Source organism: Colias eurytheme, chromosome 25 (genome assembly GCF_061535395.1).
Source record: "Colias eurytheme isolate Ceu_HAF_F1 chromosome 25, ilColEury1 Martin Lab GWU primary, whole genome shotgun sequence".
NCBI classification, from domain to species: domain Eukaryota; kingdom Metazoa; phylum Arthropoda; class Insecta; order Lepidoptera; family Pieridae; genus Colias; species Colias eurytheme.
In genome coordinates, this window is record NC_143004.1 from 4065935 (window position 1) to 4090502 (window position 24568).

Below are 24568 nucleotides of genomic sequence, written 5' to 3' on the forward strand. Positions count from 1 at the left end.
GTTGTAAACATGGAGTGGACATATACACTTGTGTTAAGGTAACGTAAATATAATAATATATTAATATTTTATGTGTTTGTGTGTTTATTATTTTGTGTGGATGTGACTACGGTAAGTGTATTTAATTTTATTTTCGTGATTTGCGATTGCAGTTTTTATTGATAGATTAAAGAAAATAATTAAATTTACATAAAAAAAATCCAAAATTAATATATTGTATTCAGTGCATTGTAAAATATTTATTCAAAATTATCGTGAAAATTGTTGCTTTTTTTTAAAGTTCAATTAACTATCAAGAGAAAAAGAAACAGCTACAACTGCATGCACGTTGAAAAAAAATCGCATTCAATGAAAAAGTATATTTTAATTTAAATAAACTATTAAAATTTAAATAAAGTATTGCTCTTATATCGTATTTATTTCAGAATTGGTTCAAAAATACCTTCTAAATAATATAAATATAAAATAATAATTTTACTTATCATAAAAAATGAATGGCGTGTAATTGATAATAAAAAAAAATTCACGCTAAATGTGAAAATTTGTTGTTATGAAAAATATAATTTAATTGGAAAAATCAATCCTACTAATATTATAAATGCGAAAGTTTGTGAGGATGTGTGTATGTGTGTGTATGTGTTTGTTACTCTTTCACGAAAATACTACTGAACCGATTACAATGAAATTTAGCACACATATAGAGGGTAACTTGGATTAACACATAGGATAGGTTTCATGCCGGAAATCCACGGGAACGGGAACTATGCGGGTTTTTTTTTCAAAACGCAAGCGAAGCCGCGGGCGGAAAGCTAGTACTTAATAATTTTCACAGCTCAGTTATGTTTCATTTATTATTTCTTTAAAAGCGATAAAAAGAGTTGTTAACAATACATAATAATTAAAAAATAGACAGTTTTTATCAACTGATATAAAAGCACTTATTTAAAATTGCATACAAATTGGTTACTAAGTGTCAAACAGGCAAACAGACAAACAAAATTACTTCTATAACGTTAACTGCATCGATTGGTAATATTTATTATTAACAAAAAATAATAGTTATTGACAAAAAGGTATTTAATTAGAAGTAAAAATTAGGGATGTAACGATACCGATACCGATACCGATATATCGGCCGATATAATCGGCAAGCCGATATATCGGTATCGCCGATAATAAAACAACCGATACCGATATCAAACAATTCAAAAAACTGCGCCCAATGAACGATGCGGGAGGCCGCCCGCGCGTGCGCACTTTGTTTTCTGAAAAAACTACCAATAGTAAACTTTTATTAGGTACTGATTGTATGTGTAGTACTTAAAGGTTAACTGACTTTGTAAAATAATAATACTAAAATAAATGGTTTTGTTGTTTTTTGATTTGGCATTTTTATTTAAAAGAATACGATTAACAGTTGAGTCTCTGTTAAATGTTGGTAACTTTTTATGCATAATTCACTATTTATTTTTCTACCAAGGCATCGATATCGGTATCGGTATCGGTATCGCCGATACATTACTACAAATATCGGTATCGGTATCGTATCGGCAAAATCATGTATCGTTACATCCCTAGTAAAAATTATTTAATTTGTGAATGTTATTTAAATTAGTTAATTTACTATTGTAATTAGATAAAGCAGTGTTATTGACAAAACGATTCCATTATACACTAATTAGAAATATTTGTTTAATCCGAATTGACCTACAAATCAAGAAATTAGTCATTATTTTTATCATGAGGCATTAGTCTTCACTTATTATTTTTAATCTTATAATGTATTCCTTAAAACGATTTTTTTTAGTCTAATTTATTTTTATTAATAATTTAATTCACGAAAAATATTCTTCTTAGCTTTCCCACGGCTTCGCCCGCGTGTACAACCATAACAAATTATACCTATACATACTAAAACCTTCCTCTTGAATCACTCTTATAAAAGCCGTTGCGTAGTTTTAAAGATTTAAGCATACATATGGACAATCATGCCAACGACTTTGTATATACATATATTTTATTCTGTGTAGTGATGTTTAGTACTATTGTTAGTAGACCAAATTTATGTATTTTTTTTCAGATTTTTTACTGTTATCTATTAATGGCAAATATTTAAAAATTGATGTGCTTTAAACGCAAAATTCTCTTTATAACTTTGGCTAATACCATACATTATTTAACTGAAATAAATAGACACAAAACTTACTTATTTTATTACTGTATTGGCATAGTAAATTTAAAGAATTTCTTCTCTACCTAGAGCCAATATTTACAGCGTGAAACAAGCACAAATTATTTCTTAAACAGATAAATATTAATTTGAAACCGATCATTGTTACATACAATACTGTATTGTGCATGATTATTACTCGAAAAGGACTGAACGGTTTTTGATGGTAGTGGCTTATGAATAAGAATAAATTACAGAAATACTTAACTTCGACCAGTTAAACATAATTAACCCTAAAACTCCTCTCCCGTTGCATTTTAGGCAAAATAAAATCTACTTGAAAATCGAAAAGACTTTATATGTATGTTTGTTACCCTTTCATGCAAGTACTACTAAACTGATTACAATGAAATTTAGCACACATATAGAGGTTAACTTGGATTAACTCATAGGATAGGTTTTATCCTGGAAATCCCACGGGATCGGAAACTATTTCTATATTTCTAAGAAAACGCGGGCAAAAAGTTTATATATTATTATATGTATTCTGTGCATAATTCACTTTTATTTATTGTAGACTAGGTTTCCGCCCGCGGCTTCGCCCGCGCAGTCAAAGAAAAACCCGCATAGTTCCCGTTCCCGTGGGATTTCCGGGATTGCGTCATTTTCCCGGGATAAAAAGTAGCCTATGTCCTTTCTCGGGTATCAAAATATCTCGATACCAAATTTCATGAAAATTGGTTCAGTAGTTTAGGCGTGATTGAGTAACAGACAGACAGACAGAGTTACTTACGCATTTATAATATTAGTATGGATGCTTACGCACTTATGGTTATTTAGTAAGATTTTAATTATCTTCTTATATATAAAATTCTCGTGTCACAATGTTAGTCTGCATACTCCTCCGAAACGGGTGGACCGATTCTCATGAAATTTTCTGTGCATATCGGGTAAGTCTGAGAATCGGCCAACATCTATTTTTCATATGTACCACGGGCGAAGCCGGGGCGGACCGCTAGTACAGCTATAAAAAAGAATTACAACTTGATTTATGGAATTTACAATTTGTAATTTATATTTTTTTACCCAATTTACGTGAAATTAATTCTTATACATGTATAAATATCCAATTAATCTCTCTCAAGCTTTTTTAAGTGCTATTTTGCATAACCATATAGGCCCCAGAGTAAGGCCCCTTTTTAGTAAAAAAATGGAACTGTTTAAAATAAATAAAAGGGGCCGTGGGTTGTGTCGGATTTTTCCGACCAAACTGTGTTCCGTCCAGCCGCTACAATGACGGGAGCCACGGATGTTGGTGGGAATTGTTCATATTATTTCAAGCAGACTTTCTTTTAAAGCTCCTATTGTCACTATGCACTTGTACATCAGTATTAGGCGAGTCTACAGAGCAAGCAGCCTAGCGAAGCAATTGCTGCGCGAAGCAGCTCGGTCAGTGTACACGAGGCTCGGCCGAGGCAAATGATGTCATTTACCTGCATTAGGGTGCTTTTTCACCAATAATGTGCGAAGATGTATAGAGAGATGATTTTTTAAAGAACCAATCACATCGCTTCATTTAGTTTGCAGCGTTTAGCGTTTGAAGCGATACTATTGGTTATTTACAAACACATTCCTTGCTACACATCCTCGTAGATTATATATATATATGATATAGGTGGAAATGCTCCCTTAGCCCATTAGAAAATGTAGTGCGGTTATAACAGAGCGCCTTGACATAATATCACTTCACATAAGACGGGTTCTTAGAAAAAGGATAACATTACTAAGTAAAGGACATATATTATGATGTCCTTTACGCTGAAATAATATTCGGATTCCACCTATATCATTTGGGTCATGGTAATCGTGGCTTTAATTTATATTTATAAAATTATTTTCCTCAAGGAAAGTCATGTCGACGATTTAACGCTCTATAAAATACTAATATAAAAGTCGTTAACATTAAAAAGGACATTCATGCAATTTTTTATCAGTAAATATTTATTATTTACACATCATTAAACATCAATCGATGGATTTGAAACAACGATTTTTCAATGAAATTAATAGATATCAATTAGGAATCTCACTTCTGTGGAAAAAAAGGCCAATTATCTGAAAAGAACTCTCTTTTTAACATGACATACTTACCTAAGGTGTTATGACTGATAATATATTGATTTAACTATATTTTTTATGTTCTATGAAAAGATGTAGAGCTATAATATGTATGAGCTCTATATTTGCTCTATATTCAATACCCATTCATTATCTGAAACTTATGCTTATGTACAATTGCATCAATTACCTAAAATTAAGAAAATGACTTCTTTGGCAAGTCCATAACGATTCAAAAAGAAATAGAAAAGCATTGGTCATAAAATGATTAGCTGTGTGGTTTTACTCGCAGTGCTCCACTCCTGTTGGTCTTAGCGTGATGATATATAGCCTGTAGAACCTCGATAAATGAGCTATTTATATCCGAAAGAATTTTTCAAATCGAACCAGTTGTTCTTGGGATTAGCGCATTCAAACCAACAAACTCTTCAACTTTCTAACATTATTATATAGATTTTCGATTACAAGAACGATCTGGTATGTAATAAGTGTTCTCATTCATTTAGTGTTGGATTTCATTGAATACCAAATGCTTGCTTTATATAGAATTCATGCCAAACAGCTGTATTTACTTTGTAAATTTGAAAAGGATTATTTCTGCATAATTGACTGACTGCCTTACCATCACGTTTTAATTTACATTCTAAAGAAGTATTTCTTGTATTTTTTTATACTAGCGGTCCGCCCCGGCTTCGCCCGTAGTTCACGTTTACGTGTTCTCTCCATAAGAACCATCCTCTTACTTCAAGGAATATTATAAAAAAAAGAGTTAACGAAATCGGTTCAGCCGTTCTCGATAGTTATGCGCTTACCAATACATTTTGCGATTCTTTAACTTAATGTTATTATATATAAATCTCGTGTCACAATGTTTGTCCTCAATGGACTCCTGAACCACTTATCCGATTATAATAAAATTCGCATACCATGTGCAGTTCGATCGAACTTGAGAGATAGGATAGTTTAAACATGTAAATAAATAAATAAATAAATGTAGGTACCACGGGCGAAGCCGGGGCGGACCGCTAGTTATATTACAGAAATGTTTAAGTATGTGTTTCGGTACTGCACGTATGGGTCATTGTCAAATTTTGCGCAGGTAAACGTAACTGCAGATTTCAAAAATATGAAAAAGAAAATATTTTAAAATTGAACTTTTCTTTATGCATATTAGAGATAATTATCATTAATCATTTTCTACTTAAAAACTAAATAAAATGAATCGTTTAATTAATAAAATAAATCTAGGTATATAGCTAGTAAAAATTAAACTTAAACGATACACTCACAAATTGTTTTTGTTAAAATACGAAAAAAATATAGGTTAATACTTACCTTCTGCATAATAAGCTTTGAAACTAGAATTTAAATTATTTTCTTTTAATAACTACCAAATATTGCAAACCATTAATCAAAATATTTCATAATAAACTCCGCTAATGTACCAAGATATAATACCTAAATGTTTATTAGCAATCTTTATTACAATTTATTAGCAGTATTAAAATTTTGAGCTTTCGAGGTCTGTGTAACGGTTCTAACTTTTATATGAAAGCAATTTTGTGAGTTATGAAGAAAGAAGAGGTCATAATATAAAAATAACTAGGTTTCCGCCCGCGGCTTCGCCCGCGCAGTCAAAGAAAAACCCGCATAGTTCCCGTTCCCGTGGGATTTCCGGGATTGCGTCATTTTCCCGGGATAAAAAGTAGCCTATGTCCTTTCTCGGGTATCAAAATATCTCCATACCAAATTTCATGAAAATTGGATCAGTAGTTTAGGCGTGATTGAGTAACAGACAGACAGACAGAGTTACTTTCGCATTTATAATATTAGTTGTATACGTAGTATATTATTATTAGTCTGTGATATTAGTATGGATTTATGATCAATCCCTTATAGTTCCCGTTCCCGTGGGATTTCCGGGTTAAAAACCTATCCTATGTGTCTAATCCTATGTAATCCAATTTACCCTCTATATGTGTGCTAAATTTCATTGTAATTGGTTCAGTAGTTTTTGCGTGAAAGAATAACAAACATACATACATATACACATACATCCATCCAGACAAACTTTCGCATTTATAATATTAGTAGGATACGTATAAAAACAAAACAGCTGTCGCTTTTGTCCGTCCCTGATTTTAACGCGGTTCCAGTGATACTGGAGGAAGCTCTTATATTTAATTTATTACCTAAGTTTTAAAAAATGATTGACCCATAGGGACAAATACATAACTGTCAGACAACTTTTTTTTCTTTGGAAGATCAAAACATGAAATTATGTAGGAATGCTGTAATAATTATTTTATAAATATCATAAAGGACCTTGTACTTGTTAGAAAAGTGTTCATCGTATATCCATAATAATTAGGTTTAGGCCGACGTGAGCTATTAATTCCATGAGACAGATTTATTAATCTTTAGAAAGGTATAAAAGTATGGTCGATGACGTCAATTGCGTTTAATTAAACATTAGCCCTTTTTTTTCTTTTTTTTTTAGTGGGGAAATCTTGCATAGATACCCACGGCCTCCGGGGAAGGGGCCGTGGGTCATGTCGGATTCCTACCGACCAAAACCCCACTGTGTTCCGTCAAGCCGCATCAACGACGGGGGCACGGGTATGGTAGAATTCTTCCGTGACTAAACATTAGCCCTGCGGTTTCACCCGCATGGCTCCGCTCTGTTAGTCTTAGCGTAATTATATAATTATATTCTATAGCCTTCCTCGATAAATGGGCTATCTAACACCGAAAGAATTTTGCAAATCGAACCAGTAGTTCCTGAGATTAGCGCGTTCAAATAAACAGCTTCAGCTTTATAATATTAAGTATAGATAAGCTATCCCAGTGGTTTTACCCGCCAACAAAAACCAAGAATTTTCAAGTATTTCAAGCTGAAAATAAAAAGTAGTCAATGTCTGAGTTCTGATACTGCGTCTTTAACTATTTGACATGATATTTGACTCCTGAAAACATTATTGTCAAAGAATATATTGTACAACGTTAATTAGATACTTAAGGTATTTCATTATAAAAATGTAAATATCTTAGATACAAGATATTTCATTATACTTTTTCAAACCCTATTGTCTCCCACATACACTTTAAAAAAAGGTATTTTTCTTTGTTATGTTTTGTAGGACGTTAAACACAGATTAAAAAAAATATAGGCTGTGAAGTGTGAATCAGAGGTAAAAAATATTACGTCAAGATACTAAGAAAGATACACGTGCCAAAACGGTTTGTACCTTAAACCCTGGTATTTATTTGATTATCATTTTTTTTGTAACTTTATCATCGTCTATTTTACGTTCCGTTTTTTCTAACGAATCAAACTTCCCGTGTCACTTTTTTTTACTCAATAGGCTTATATTTTTTTTTTTCAAATCCAGTTAAATAATACCTACATAAATTATAGTAATTGGGTTTTACGATCGACCTTATTACGTTCGGCATTTCCAAGTGTGAATCATTTTTTCTTACAAAAGCACACGTTTTTAAAGGTCAAAAGACGATACAAAATTGAATTCAGTTCAATGTTTAAACTTATTACATTTGTACCACACATAGGCCGCCATATTTTTAACTTAAATGTGTTTAGAGTTTAGACTTTCCTTTTTGAGCTTTTAATTTGTAATAAGAAAAATATTATAAATTACTTTAGGGATTTACAAATAACTAATGGTTATTTATTTATTTATTTAAATACTTTATTGTACTGCCAACAAAAAAAAATTACAAAAAGAAAACTTATACTAAATATTATTTAATTTATATGCGATGAAAAACACAAATGGTGTAATCATCATCATCATTGTCAGCCTACACTTGTCCACTGCTGTAGCCTGTAGGCCTCAGTCATGGCATGCCACTGAGCCCGGTTGTATGCTCGTTATCGCCAGATGTGTTTTCATAAACTAACTAAAGAAGTAGTAGTTATTTAGTGGTAGGTAGTTTCTTTTTAATCGTAAGCATGTTGCATTGTAGGTATTGATGTTTACCTGAGAAAAAGGTAACTTCCCTACCACTGGTTATTTTAAACTTCAGGGAAGTTCCAAGTCTTGTAACTACACATGGATATGGATGGCTTATATCCATCATGATTTCTATAGATAAAAGCATAGATTATTAATACTAACAGATTATAATTTTATGATTGTTTACGGTAAACAAGTTATAAATATTCTTAGTTAATCATTTTACAATTATTGTATGCAAATAATTTTAAAAGTCGTTTTCTATGGAACACTATAATTTAAACGGACTCTACATTATACAGTTACACGAATCTTTAGCATTTATTTTTTAACGTATGTATCGGAAAATATTTTTAACGAAAGTTCCTAAACGACACGTTCACTGTTCCTAATCACTACATAGTATAAAACAAAGTCGCTATGTCCCTAAGTCGGTGCCAAACACTAAGCACTTAGTATTAAGCCCGTGCACCGACATCAAACCTATTTAATAAATAGCACAGCTAAATAATATGTAGTAATTAATAATATCAAATCTTTTTTATTTTTACTTTTCTGTTTTGAAGTCGGTTGTTTTTAACGCTGTTTTTTTTATTATTTGAAAGCTAGTGCCTTCCGGTTTTGTTCAATTCTGACAATTTGAAGACGATTGAGGCAACTCATAATAATATATGAGCCCTATTCATTGGATTATAGGTAATTACAGAGTACTTTCTTGTGTGGTGAAGTCAAGATAACCAAATCCAATCCATGGTCGTAAGATGCAAATAGCAATGCATCCTTACAATCTAATCTAATCAATGCATAAGATACATAAAGCTGTTGGCATTAAAAGATTACCGTCATATTAATTACTACAATTATATCATGAACTGTATGACGAATAATTATTATGGTCGCATTTCAAATAGATTCCATTGGACAATTATTTACGGATTATGCATTGAGTTACTATGTACTACGTACTAGAGAGGATATCGTATTTGTAACACGAGTTAGAGTCAATCGTCTCAAGCAAATTCTTTTTTTGTTACATTGATTGGTTTTAATTTATAAGTTTATTCATATTTTTTTAAAAGATAAACAATATTTATTTGTTACTTTGATTGGTTTTAATTTATAAGTAATAATACGACAAAGTATACGACTCACAAGCCGCCCCGCGCCGCGGCCGCCACGCTTGTCGTTCAGATTTTGTTCGTGGTGTCCTCTCTATACGTAGTAAATAGTAATAATACTCAATGGAATTATGTTATCTAGTTTACCTTTATATTTATAATTTTACATCAGTAATTGAGATATTTAATATATTTGCATTTTTATATTATGCGACCATAAAGGGCGGCCGGGCCGTCTCTATTTTGTCCATTTATGTTACGATGTAAGAGCGAAAGTGACAAAGTAATAAATAAAGTATTATTTAATTATATGTACTTTTAATGAAGTGTCTTAAATTGGTTCAAATATCTTTACTAAGATTTCCTGTATAAGATATATTAATATTCTCTTCTATTCATAACACTTGATTATTATTGATATTTATAAATTATTCCCTTGAAGAAAATAATTAAAAACCGCGTAACGTATTCGAAATCAATCATAGAAAATGAATAAAACCATAACGTAAACAATTGTATACGCTATGCCTACGAATATTGTCTAAAATACGACAATTTCTTATATTTATTTATGTCTCCATATATTTATTTATGTAGGCATGCTTAATTTTTTAATTAAAAATACTGAAAAACAACCAAAACTTCAATTCCTGAACATAAAAGTATTTAATCTGTTTAAAATTTTAAGTAAGTAGCAGTCCCGTTAGCCGTACTTACTGTCAATTTCATGTAAATTAACAGTTATGTAATCGGTAATATTATAAATGCGAAAGTTTGTAAGGATGGATATATGTGCATGTATGTATGTTATTCTTTCACGCAAATACTACAGAACCGATTACAATGAAATTTAGCACATATACAGAGAGTAACTTGGATTAACACATAGGATAGGTTTTATCTCGGAAATCCCACGGGGACGGGAACGATGCGGGTTTTTTCTTTGAAAACGCGGGCGAAATCGCGGGTGTTGGTAAAAGTAGGTAGAGCACAACAATAATATAAAATACTATCTGTGCCCTGCGGTTTTATCCGCATTGCTCCACACCTGTTGGTCTGAGCGTGATGATATAGCCTATAATATATAGCCTTTCTCGATAAATAGGCTATCGAACACCGAAATAATTTTTAAAATCGGACCAGTAGTTCCTGAGATTAGCGCTTTCAAACAAACAAACTCTTCAGCTTTTTAATATTAAGTGTAGATAATATCGAAAACAATAATAAGTTACTGAATCTTTATCTGCGTAGAAGTTATCTTGCCATTATTAGAAAGAAAGAGAGAAAAATCATTTAATTCATTTACACTTGTATATAGGTAAGTATATCGATTTATTTAAAAAAATAATTATATCTACGCTTATGCACCTCTTTTATCGTATCCTCAGATTTCGCTTATTGTTAATCGATTAAATTTTATTATCTTTAATTGCATTTAATTGTGATTGAGCGACATGTTTTATTAAAAATAATTGCTTCATCGGCCTACAGTTTTATAAAAAGTCTGTGATATATGGAAAAGAGTATGTGTCCCATTTACGAAAGTGATTTCCATTGTCCAATATTTTGGCATTATACAATATGGAAGTCATACCCTCAGGCAAAAAGCCAGCCACTAACCATTGCGAAACGGGTCTTCAAATATAATAATACGATGAGATTGCATTAAATCTAAATAACAAGTCGGATTGGGTTGTACGAGCAATATATTTCGAACTTTTATTCATGCCCATCATGTTTTAAAATATTTCATTTTGAAAAAGTTCTGAAACCCCATTTGAATGGATTAAAAAGAAACATAATTATATGATATAGCACTAAGTAAGGCACTAAGTATACCTTTTTATTTAAGTATTATATTTTTTATGATTTAAGCTACAACACATCTAAAGCTCCTTAAATTAAACACATTAGGTAAGCCCTTTTATGCTACAAAAAAAGCACAAGAAACAATAATTTCTTTGACGCAATCACAAAAAAAATCCGTGTGAAAGTTTCTGATAATAATCACTTTATCACAAGTAAATTAATAATTAAATCTTATTCATATTATATTATATAATTATACCTATTTAATTACGTTGTGCCTTCCCAAGGGTGTTAATACATGCGTAAGTAATTAACACAGTTTCTTTGGTAATGCTAATTAGGCATATTACGTCATATATCAATGATTTTATTTTCCTCGTTTTTTGTTATTTCTGAGTAACACGTGGTGTTCGATTTTTTAAGTTTCAAATAAACTAAAAAATATTTTTTGTCTAATTGTAAGAAAAAATATTATACTAAATTATATCTAACAAAATAACGACGCAAACACAGCAACACAAGTTTTACTTCTTGAAGTCACAGTAACATGTAGTTATTAAATTATCTGTGGTAGCATTAAAAAAAACTTCACTTTTTTTTCAATAGTACCCTTTTGGCCACGAGATGTCACGCCCAGCAGTTTCCCGCCAATTTTCAATTCGGTGCAGCCTCCGCGGCTTACCAGGTGGAGGGGGGTTGGAATGCTGATGGTAAGAATATTACTCATACTAATTACTATATTTTTAAATTAATATTTTCCCTTTTAAAATGGAATCCCGTCACATATTTAAATATCTACGTAAATATGAACACTATGAAAAGCTATGCAACAACACATTCTAGATTTATATAGGCAATTATTTATCTTATGTACTTTTTATCAATTTCACTATCTCAAAGCTCCTATAAAAGATATGTAGATAATTTTATAGAAAATATTAAGTATTTAATTTATTTTAAACGCTGTTTCACTCAGGTAATTAAGATAAGCATTTTGTGTACATTATAATTATGATGTTGTAACTTATAATAATTAAGGTTTGTGGAATGCAAATTTATAGTATAATGAATAATCATGAATAATTTTCATGACGCGTAGGTAGGTAACTAATTTTACGGTGATGGTCAAAAGTCTACTAACCGCTTGCCTCGGCTTCACACTGTTTGAAAAGGGATTTAAAATGGCCTAAGTTTATAGGTAAAATAATAGAAGCTTTCGAATGTTAAAATTTTTACAAATTTTTTTTAGTCAAATTGAAATGTTAGTGAGCAACCCATCACTCCGACTTATTAAGTATCTCCATCTCTATGGCACCCGTTACACGCTCAATCCAGATCACGATCCAAGTCAGGTGACGGATTGACGAATCTTTATGTGGATCGTCGCGACATTAGATGGTCAATCCAGATCATATCAGTCCACTGTTCGACATTGTCAAATGCACACGCATTCACAACCACTATTAAATAGATCTGAATAAGAACAAAGCTTGTGCAGCAATAATTATTGCCTGTTATTTGAAAAAACGCGTGAAGAGGAAACGCTGGCTACGTCGTGGCTACTAAAAAGGAACATCTATACACATTCGAACTTGTTAGATGAAATTTATAGTACGGAAGAGGAAGAGGATTACGCAAATTACTACAGGATGAAGGAGGCATGTTTTGATCATCTGTTAAAAATGGTTACACCTGTGTGTTGTCGTCCCATACCATCGCGCTCCGAACGCAGACTGACGTAATTTGACAGCATGTTACATTACACGATCAATCTGGATCTCGATCAAAGGATCGAGATCGTTGATTTCTAAAAATCTAGATATTTTCTGATCAGATTTTACGATCCGTCAATCAAATACATTACACAGTCAATCTGGATTGAGATCAATGATCATGATCAAGGATCACATTCTAGATTGAGCGTGTAACGGGTGCCTATGACTCCATAGCAACTCCATAAGCATTTTGAATGAATTGCCACACATGACACAAGTTTTAACCTAAAGAACAGAATAAAATAATAATAATAGTTTAAAACAACTAAAAAACACGCTTTTAATTCGGTTTTCTATAAAACGCGTGTTTTTTATTCTTTTTTAACTATTATTTATTTTATCAAATTAGTGTATTGTCATCGGTCCTTAATAAATCTACAAAGTTTGAACGAAATCTGGCCGTTTAAAGTGGGTCAAAATCGCGCCCAAAGAAGTCGGTTACAAACTTACAAACATACAGGTGAAGCTAATATAAAGCGTGTAAAAAATACATGTGTCACTCGAGGACTGCCGCGGTAAAGCTATTGCATAGCATCGCATCGCTGTGCCGGTTGGAGTAGGGGGCGTTAGGTTTTTTCGTTACGGAATTTTTACATTTGGTCGCCGCGCTCAAAGTCTGAGATAAAAGCTATGCAATAGCTTAAAAAACATATGAGAAAAAAAAGGATGTATGTGGCAAAAGCTTCAGACTCAGCTATGTTGTTTGATTGCAACTTTGCTGATTTTCAGCCTGTCCTTCATTTCCCTTACAAATCTTAATCCACAATTCTAAGTAACAAATCCCATTCAGGTAAAGGAGAAAGCATCTGGGATAGATTAGTACACACTAAAAAGGATGCAATAGCGGACGGTGCTACGGGAGATATTGCTGCTGATTCCTATCATTTTTGGCGGGAAGACGTACAAATGGCGGCCCAGTTGGGGCTTGATTTTTATAGGTACGAATTTATTCATGATTGTGCACTTAGAAATTAAAGATTTTAACGGATTTTAAACGCGTTTTATTCATTATATTATTATCCAAACGTTTCTCACACTTTATAGCGAGTATCGTGACGAGGAGACATAATGAAAAAGTCTCGTTTAAAATCCGAATCATTAATAATTTTTAAATGTAACTATAATACCTACTTATTTAAAATCACATGTAAAATCAACTCATAAGAAAATATGATTATGGACTTCTTTCGGTAAGGGTTTTGAATCGCTATAATGCTTAGATATTTCATCATACATAGACTGTTTGAAAAGTAGTACCTATAGAGCCCGCAAAAACTCTACAGCGGCTCTTCAACTACATTAGTGTATTTAAATTTTAAATGCTTTTTCGACTAAATTATTTTTCAATTATGGATAATTTTTGTGTTTTTATTTGATTGTGTCATGTTATCATGTGCAATAAAGAATTATCTATCTATCTATCTATGTATCAAATAAATAATTTAAATCTTGGTTATTATGCTACATGAATCAATGATTTATCATGCATTTATCCGTAGCATTAGAGACACCTTTCGTTACTACTAATGTATGAACTGATATTATCTACCTTAATAACAACACAAAAAAAATTGGTAGGTATAAAAATATCTTTAAACGATCCATGTGAAGCAGCTCTACATTAAACCCAGACCACAGTATTACAATATTATCCCAGACTTTGTTTTAAAATATTAGGTACCTTTAATACAATATAATAAAAATATTTTATAGTAAAATATTTTTTACAGATTCTCAATATCCTGGCCTCGTATTCTGCCCAGTGGTCTAGCAAACAACATCAGTGCAGCCGGCGTGACATATTACAATAACTTGATTGACGAATTACTCTTACACGGCATAAAACCTGTGGTCACCATGTACCATTGGGACTTGCCGATGAAACTACAGGATTTGGGTAATTATTACTTAGGGCCGATTTTTCAATGCTTGGATAAAACTTTTTCGTCGAATAATGTATAAAACTACCATTTTAAAAACGTATTCTAAATGGCCGTATTTGACAGTTTACGTGACATTTTAATATTATCGTGTAATACTATATCGGACGGATAAGTTTTATCCAAGCATTGAAAAACCGGCCCTTAGTCTTATATGAAGTCAATCTCTCGTAAAACTTAATAGTGTGCCTACTCTTCATAATCTAATCGTAATGGTTTCACTCGTTTATAATATATAAGTAGATACGTGAAAGTTTGCAAGAATGTATCGAAATATGTTCGTCATTCTTTCACGTGAAAACCACTGAACAGATTTTGATGATACCTACTTACTTGGTAGCTTATGTACCAGAATACCAGAAACCGTGGAGCACAGATAATAAAAATTAAATGCAGATCGTAAAAATAAATGCATATGCCTAATAAAGAAGTAAAAGCCTTATGTAAGGTAATCCATTTTATGTCAATAAACAATAAGTTAGGCAATAAACACAATAAAAATAAAACATAATATAGTACCTACCTTTTGAAGTGAATCTTCCGTGTAACAACAATATTGCATTATAAAAACTAATACAATATCCATAAAATATTTCTACTGCAATTATAAAACAAAGTCTGAAAAAGTAAGGTTTTATTGACACACCCTAATTCTTTTAAATGAAATAAAGTACCATTTAAAACGATTAAGAGCATTTTATTATCAAACCATAAACAGCACTGCATTGTATGAGATTATAATCATTATCAAGGATCTTTTCAACTGCAACATACATTTTGCTAAATTACTTCCCAGATAAACACATGATAACATAAAAAAAATATTTGGATAGGCCCAGTAGTTTTTATTTTATGAGCATTTTTGTCTATACTCGATGACTTAATTGAAATGTAGCAAGTAACTTTGATTCACTTCTGGATAGCGATGAAACATTATCATCACATAAAGCTGATTTGATGATGGAATCGGAAGGTGGCGATTGGAACTCACTACTCAGTAATATACAGGGTGTAATCGTTAAGTGTGCACAGGCGATTTTTCCGTAAGTATTACAGATAACAAAAAACTTTAAACTGATACCTATCGAAAGTACTTAACCTAATGAGTAAAATGGCCGTAATAAATTTTTAATAATAAATCGAGAAATATCAAAAAAATTATCATTAAACCCTCCCATACATTAAGTATGAAATATGAATATCCCATATATGTACTAAATAATATGAAAGATTTTAGCTTTCTTTTTCTTTTTTTGGTTTTCTGCTTTAATTACTTCGCAAATTTGAAGTGGCATTTTCCACGCTTTTTCCGGACATTTTCACGCATTTTCCGGATATTTTCCGGGAATATTCCGGGCATTTTCCGGACATTTCCCAGGCATTCTCCGGTGATTTTCCAGGCATTTTCCACGCTTTTCCCGGACATTTTCACGCATTTTCCGGATATTTTCTACGCTTTTTCCGGACATTTTCACGCATTTTCCGGATATTTTCCGGGGATTTTCCAGACATTTTCCACGATTTTTCCGGGGATTCCCCAAGCATTTCCCAGGCATTTTCCGGATATTTTCCAGGCATTTCCAGTCATTTTCCGGACATTTCCCTGGCATTTTCCACGCTTTTCCCGGACATTTTCACGCATTTTCCGGATATTTTCCGGGCATTTTCCACGCTTTTTCCGGACATTTTCGGGGAATTTTCCGGGGATTTTCCAGGCGCTTTCCACGCTTTCCCGGACATTTCCACGCATTTTCCGGATATTTCCAGACATTTTCCGGGGATTTTCCGGATATTTTCCGGAAATTTTCCGGATATTTTCCGGAAATTTTCCGGGCATTTCTGGACATTTCCCTGTCATTTTCCGGGGATTTTCCAGGCATTTTCCACGCTCTTCCCGGATATTTTCCAGACATTTTCCAGGCATTTCCCAGGCATTCTCCGGGTATTTTCCAGGCATTTCCAGTCATTTTCCGGACATTTCCCTGGCATTTTCCACGCTTTTCCCGGACATTTTCACGCATTTTCCGGATATTTTCCGGGCATTTTCCACGCTTTTTCCGGACATTTTCGGGGAATTTTCCGGGGATTTTCCAGGCGCTTTCCACGCTTTCCCGGACATTTCCACGCATTTTCCGGATATTTCCAGACATTTTCCGGGGATTTTCCGGATATTTTCCGGAAATTTTCCGGATATTTTCCGGAAATTTTCCGGGCATTTCTGGACATTTCCCTGTCATTTTCCGGGGATTTTCCAGGCATTTTCCACGCTCTTCCCGGATATTTTCCAGACATTTTCCAGGCATTTCCCAGGCATTCTCCGGGGATTTTCCAGGCATTTTCCACGCTTTTTCCGGACGTTTTTACGCATTTTCCGGATTTTTTCCAGATATTATCCAGACATTTTCCGGGGATTTTCCACGCATTTTCCGAATATTTTACAGGCATTTTCCGGATATCGCCGGAAAATGCCCCGGATTTGCGGAAAATATCCGGAAAATGCGTAAAAATGTCCGGGAAGAGCGTGGAAAATGCCTGGAAAATCCCCGGAAAATGCCCGGACATGCCCGGAAAATATCCAGAAAATGCGTGAAAATGTCCGGAAAAAGCGTGGAAAATGCCACTTCACATTTGCGAAGTAATTAAAGCAGAAAACCAAAAAAAGAAAAAGAAAGCTAAAATCTTTCATATTAAGTGTATATGGGATATGCATATTAATTCATACTTAATGTATGGGAGGGTTTTAAGATAATTTTTTTGATATTTCTCGATTTATTTTTAAAAATTTATTACGGCCATTTTGCTCATTAGGTTAAGTAATTTCGATATCAGTTTAAAGTTTTTTGTTATCTGTAATACTTACGGAAAAATCGCCTGTGCACACTTAACGATTACACCCTGTATTGACACAATTTTATCGAGATTGGGCTCGTTTGATTCGTGTTGAAAAATACACTAAAAACTATTAAATTAAAATAACTGCGTTAAAAACTGCGTTTTTGAAGTCGGTTGTTTTTAACGCAGTTATTTTTATTATAGAAAAATTCGAACTCTCGTATTTTTGCTATACCAGGGCAACTCCTAGACTCTCGACCTCCCTTGTATCTGCCTCAGCAATCGAATCTTCTACTCTTTCTGTTTTATGTGCTTAAGAGTGCCGTTATCGATTTTTTCTATTAAATAACTCATAATTTGAGTGCTATAAAACTAAATAAACATGTGATAAGATATTTCAATAATCCGCTCCTTAAAACACTAATTACGGTTAAATAAATAAAACTAACATACATGCATTTTGCTAATTATATCTTGTTAATTGCTTTTAAACGTTTCTTTTACTTTAATAATCACAATATCTTCGGTCACCTTTAAGATCAAGGCCTGTTAAATATTGAAAAAGTCAGGGTCAGCTCTTGAGTGGCAACAGGCTCTACATGCCGAAACTTCAAACGTAAAAAACGTTGCTTTTGTTAATATTTTAATAATTAAAATATTATTTGTATACTTCAGAATTCATGCAAGTAGACTGTATACAACTAAGTAAAATCATTAATAGAAATCACCAACGGATGTTAAAATAAAAAAAAATAAATAAATCATTTATTTGCAAGTAAACATGGTATACATAGGTGTTAAGAATAAGATACATTATTTCAGCATGTTTAGCTGTTATTCAACGACATGCAAATACATTTTTCATTAGATATACATTTTATATTATGTCTTCTTAATTTTATTTTATTAAAATCAATTTATTTGTTATTCATTCACATTATTATAATTAATATTTCACAATTCATTCATATTCATTTCAAAAATTACATACATTATTACAAAATATGTTTCTTACACTTATACGTAAAAACAGAGAGATAGATTTAGATATTATATTCTAGATTAGCTACCTTACTTACTTATCATAGGCTATTTTTTATCTGGATATATAAAGAGTGTGAAGTCACGATCTAAAAGCAGTTTAATTTAGTATTGATTGTATGAACTTAATCAACAGGTGGCTGGACGAACCCCCTAATATCCGACTGGTTCGAATCCTACGCAGCAGTTCTATACTCTTTATACGCTGATAGAGTAAAAACTTGGATCACAATAAACGAGCCTATAGTAGTTTGTGACTTTAATTATAATGGTGGGAACTATGCACCAGGTATTAAGGAACCAGAATTAGCACCATATTTATGTAATAAGCATTTGATGATAGCTCATGCGAAGGCGTATAGACTGTATGAAAGGGAATATAAGCATAAGTATGATGGTGAGTTGCTTTAATTGTATTTTATAAATTCAGAAAAAATCATGTTATTATGTATTGTTTTTGTTATGTGTAATTGGTTATTTCTGAAAGTGATATTAGTAAAGATGAATCTTGATTCATGGACTGGAATAAAACTAATTTAGTTTTTTTTAATCAAATACGCTTAAATATGTAACTATTTGAGTTGGTTATTTATGTCTAATTGTGACTTAACCATAATTCTTAAATTTTTATTAAGCTATTGCATAGCTTCTATCGCGGGCCTTGAGCGCGGGGACCGAATCGAGAAATTCCGTAACGAAAAAAACCTCACGCTCCCCACTCCGACGGGCACGGAGGTGTGGCTTGAAGGCATGCTATGCAATAGCTTTACCGCAGCAGTCCCCGAGTGACACACGCCTTTTTTTAACTATAAATTTATCGTTTTACCTGTTAGATTTTTTTATAAAGATCAGTATTAAAATTCAATGAAACTAAACTGAGGATTCTTCTAATTAATCGATATATTCTTCTAAAGTGCTTCTAATAAATTTCTACAGGTCGTATTTCGTTAGCGAACAATGTCCTCTGGATAGAACCATTTAAAGTACCCAGAGACATAGAGCTGGCAGAACTCGGGATGGAACATATGGTAAATATTAAAAAATAGTATCTTATTTTGGTTATAATAATGGCACTAATCTTAATAAAAAGCATTATTTAACTTTGTAATTTTGGGTTGAATTGCTGTAAGAATTTACAGTTAAATGTTGTTTTTCAACTAAAATTTGCAAAAAACGGTGAGACATAATTCGCAATTAAGTTGATATTTTTAATCAATTTATGTCATTAATTCTACCATATCACAACTTTAATTTATACTTTATGGTTTATAATAATAATAAATCTACTCTAGGGATTAATTTAATTGTTAATTAAACGGCGATTAATCACGAGCTCTTTGTCAACATATTTAATTTTTTTTATTCATTTTATTCAACTCGATGTTCTTAAAAATACATATCAATTATTTTCAGATCGGTCGTTATGCTCATCCAGTATTTTCTAAAGAGGGTGGGTGGCCTGAAAAGATTGAGAAACACATGTTGGAACTAAGCTTGAAACAAGGCTATAATAGTTCCCGACTACCCCCATTTACAGAGGAGGAGAAGAAGTTTGTACAAGGTTAGTCGATATGAGAATGGAATTGAAGTCTCTTGTCTTATTCTATATTGATGTCTTCTATCTATACTAATATTATAAAGAGGAAAGGTTTGTGTGTATGTATGTATGGTTTTCACGCATAAACTACTGGACCGATTTTGATGAAATTTGGCACACATAATCTTTAGACCCTGTGAAAGAACATAGGCTACCTTTTATTGCGAAATATGTACCACGGGCGAAGCCGGGGCGGACCGCTAGTATTTTATACCGTCTGAGATTATAATAGTAAAACATAGATCGCTCGTGGTGCTAAAACTGACTTTGAATTTATATTGATTTTTTATCCAAGTATGTATACCACAACCACAGTACTATAATATTGGTAAGGGAGCCAGGTGCAAATTTGGTTAACTATTTCCTCTCAAGAGATAATTCGTCAGACGCATGAGAGTATACTATTATAAAGCCTCGTGAACGTCAGCTGGCGCTCGGTTGGGGGGGTGAGCGGTTGTAGCCTCCCACGCACATAGGAAAAAAAATACATTCATTCATTCATTTCCTCTCAGCTAAAAATTTGTCAAATTGTAGCTAACCCAATATCTCAACGAAAAAAAATAGTCAGCTGGTTACAACATGGTGTATTATACGTCAGCTGGTGTCTCGAACATGAAAGTTAAATTTAAAGAAAAATTTATTTTCCGTTATTTCCTCTCAAACAAAAATTTAGCTGATGATAGCTTGTATGTAACTGTGGATAAATATATATGTCAGCTGGCTGTATCTTGGTGGAAAAACCGTCAGCTGATACGGGAGGCTACAACCGCTCTTCCCCCCAACCGAGCTCCAGCTGACGTTCACGAGGCTTCATAATACTATACTTTGATGCATTTTACTAATTACCGCTTGAGAGGAACTTGGTCATAAAATCTGCTGCTGGCTCCCGGACCATATGTATAATATGTTCTATACTAGCACCTGTACTTATTGAAGTGAAAACTTCTTTAGCGGCGTTGGGTATAAAATCTTAAACTCGCGTCAGGACACGTGACCTGATCGAAAAAGCGTGACGGATGGATATCAAACATGTCAAACATGCTCAACGTATAATCAAGTTCTCACTTCTGCCGGCACTCCCGGAGTGCAACCCGTCTTTTTTTCTTCGAAGGACGTTCTGTAGTGAAAAAAGCCCGGGTTTGAAGGTGCTTTCATTAGATGCATCTTATCATCTTATCTTCATCTTATCTTAATAGTTAATTATTGTAAGGTTTGGGTACAAATAATAAAATTGTAAAATTGTAACGCAAATCTCTTCGAAACCTAGAGCTTTGGATATTAAGTATAAAACTATACACATTGTAACTTCTTTAACTGAGAAGTATTTTTTCATATAGTGTAGTGAGATAATTATGGCTTCACTACATAGTATAAAACAAAGTCGCTTTCTCTGTCCCTATGTCCCTTTGTATGCTTAAATCTTTAAAACTACGCAACGGATTTGGATGCGGTTTTTTTTAATATATAGAGTGATTCAAAAGGAAGGTTTTAGTATATAATTTATTGGGTTTTAGACAAAGCGGGCGAAGCCGCGGGCGGTAAGCTAGTATTATAATAATTTATTTATGTAATTCAATACACATCCAGGAACAGCAGATTTCTTCGGCTTCAACTACTACACGGCGCGGCAGATCCGACCCGCGCGTCCGGGCGAAAGTGGCACGTGGTTCATAGACGGGTCGCCGGAACTTGACGCCATGTTGGAAGTGCCGCCGGGAGCTACGTTTGGGGCCACGGATCTTATTGCTGTGAGTGTTTAGAATAGAATAGAATTCATTTATTCGTGGTAAAACAAGAAATACATACAAAACAAAAAAATAATACAGATAAAAAAATAAAAATCACCACGAAAAGGGTATGGATTCAGCATATGGAGAAAACAATGACCAAAAGGCCACTTCTTTCACCGCTGTTTTTCAGCCATAACCTGTTGTGGCCACAAATGTCATACGACAAAAAAAACATGTACGTTTGTGGCCCGTGGCCACAAACGTACATGTTTTTAGTAAGTACATCTTATTTTTTGAGTTATTCTGCTTATATTTTGGTGAAAAATGTGTCCTTCTTGCCAAGAAGGCAGAACATACCTAATGTATTGTGGGTTGTATAGAGATTATAATTTGAAGTTTATTGCTGTGAATGTATGCGCGGAACGGCGGAAGTGTGAAAGTGAGTGATGAGATGAAGTATAATTCAATAAAGAAATAAAGATATGGGACAGATATTTATATCAGCTTCACTGATCGATTTTCTTTAAAAATTGGTAATCATTCTTTTGTATTCTGCAAGACTTTTTTTTGCCTCCAAAGAAACTGTAAATACTGTACAAATTGATTATTTATATTGTTATTATTTACACGCATTTATTGTTTATCAACACATTACCTATGTTATTTCAATTTGAAAGCATACGTATAGTTTCGTAGCGCTTCCAAAACTTCTATAAAAATCCTATTTTATACCTACATGAAAATGCAGAAGTTTAAAACGGCAATTTGTAACATCCACAGATACTTCCAAGAGGCTTACGTGAAATGCTTCAGTATTTGAAGAAAACGTATGGCGATCACGAGTACCTGATCACTGAAAATGGATATCCAGGATGGAAGGATATGGAAGATCACGTCAGAATCGACTTCATTAGAGACCATTTGGAACAGGTAAATTATAATTATGTATACTCGCTTTCCGCCCACTGACCGCTCTATCTAAAACTTAAAAACTATATAGATAGGTAACTATATAGATATCGCTTCTTAGTGATAAGGCTGCCTGTTTGTATCGCTCTATATTACTTTGTTTGTATTTTTCTTTGATTGTGTTTTGTTTTGTGTGTGCAATAAACTGTTTATTATTATAGGTAGTAAAACCTTCCTCGATTACTACTTTATGTATAAAGAAACCACATAAAAATTTATTTTGTTTATAAAATCGTTTCATACATAGAGACACAGCGAGAAGCTATATTATTAGTAGAATATAATATATTTTTAAAAAATGCCTTAAACTTTTAACCCCTTTTTCATTTCTGAAAGTAGAGACTATAACAATAATATAGACTCTACTTTTAGAAGAAGTTAATATTAATTTTATTGTGTGTAGTTCAAATTTTAGCCCCAGATAGTTGGTTTTTAAAAAAAAATATCAATTTTGCAGTTGCTCATAGCGATAGACGAAGACAACGTGACTGTAAGCGGTTACACGTATTGGTCACTTTTGGACAACTTCGAATGGGTCGGCGGTTACGGGTTAGTATTCAATAGTTAATATTTTTAATGCTTAAAATAATTTCTAGGTTGTTATTGAGTTAAATCGTAATTGATGTGTTAAAAAAATGAATTTAATTAAAATGTTTTTTTTTTTATACAAAAAAGGTAAGTAAGTATACAGCGGTTTCTCGTTTACAAAATGATGTCAAGACAAAAAAAAATTAACACATACTATATTTATGAAAAAATATAGGCTGTCGCCTGTCCTACCGTCAGTGTACTAAGCTCAATGAAACTTATAGCTGTTTATTACCTAAAAAATTCTTATAGGATCTAGACACATTTTTTTTTCGATTAGATAATTTCTTAAACTCTACGTGATTTGCCTTACCTACTAATAAATATGGGGCAGCCTCTATACATCTGAAATGTAGAAAATATATTCTACAGCTGTTTTCATTGAATTCTTGTTCTGCTCGCTCTACTTACTAAAATGTGCATTTTTTTCACAGAATAAGATTCGGCATCTACGACGTAGATTTCAACGATCCTAAACGCACTAGAACACCGCGATTATCAGCAAAATACTACGCTTGTGTTATCGATAGTAATTCGTATAACGTGTCCCTTGATTGTACTAATAGTCCGAGTACTGCGTTTTCTAGAACACTTACTAATGGGAATGTACGAAATAGCTTTTCGGTTTTAGTTTCAGTGTTTATGGTAGCTTTATTTTTTATGTAATTCAGTATAAGGATAAACAATTAAGTACCTAGTATGTTTGGAAAATGACTACATAATTATATATTACAATAGTTTTGTAATACGATTTATTCCATTATTTATAGGGTGTGTTGATTTATTGAAGTGAAACTTGAAAGTGTATCTTTGAACCTTGCCAAAGAATTTTCACTTCTGACACGTGTGCTCGGCACACACGCTCTTTTTTGTGAAAAGTGGACATGCTTGTAAGTTGTACAGA

At 32.8% G+C, this 24568-nt stretch overlaps 1 protein-coding gene across 1 annotated transcript; it reads left to right on the forward strand.

Moving 5' to 3' along the window:
* The first annotated feature begins 9 nt into the window (after positions 1 to 9).
* Positions 10 to 24396, forward strand: LOC149897551 (myrosinase 1-like). The gene is made up of 11 exons (XM_090116523.1): positions 10 to 38; positions 11799 to 11902; positions 13758 to 13905; positions 14698 to 14864; positions 18917 to 19177; positions 19717 to 19808; positions 20194 to 20341; positions 21965 to 22125; positions 22888 to 23037; positions 23534 to 23625; positions 24099 to 24396. The coding sequence occupies exons 1-11, from the start codon at positions 10 to 12 to the stop codon at positions 24328 to 24330; spliced, it is 1584 nt and encodes a 527-aa protein (XP_089972649.1). The 3' UTR covers positions 24331 to 24396.
* The last annotated feature ends 172 nt before the right edge of the window (positions 24397 to 24568 follow it).

What these genes read in the sequence shown, in the direction of transcription:
- LOC149897551 (XM_090116523.1), top strand. Translation starts at nt 10, where the DNA reads ATGGAGTGGACATATACACTTGTGTTAAG. An exon ending in AACTCGGGATGGAACATATG is followed by an intron (nt 19,809 to 20,193) that starts GTAAATATTAAA and finishes AATTATTTTCAG; the next exon opens with ATCGGTCGTTATGCTCATCC. An exon ending in GAATGGGTCGGCGGTTACGG is followed by an intron (nt 23,626 to 24,098) that starts GTTAGTATTCAA and finishes TTTTTTTCACAG; the next exon opens with AATAAGATTCGGCATCTACG.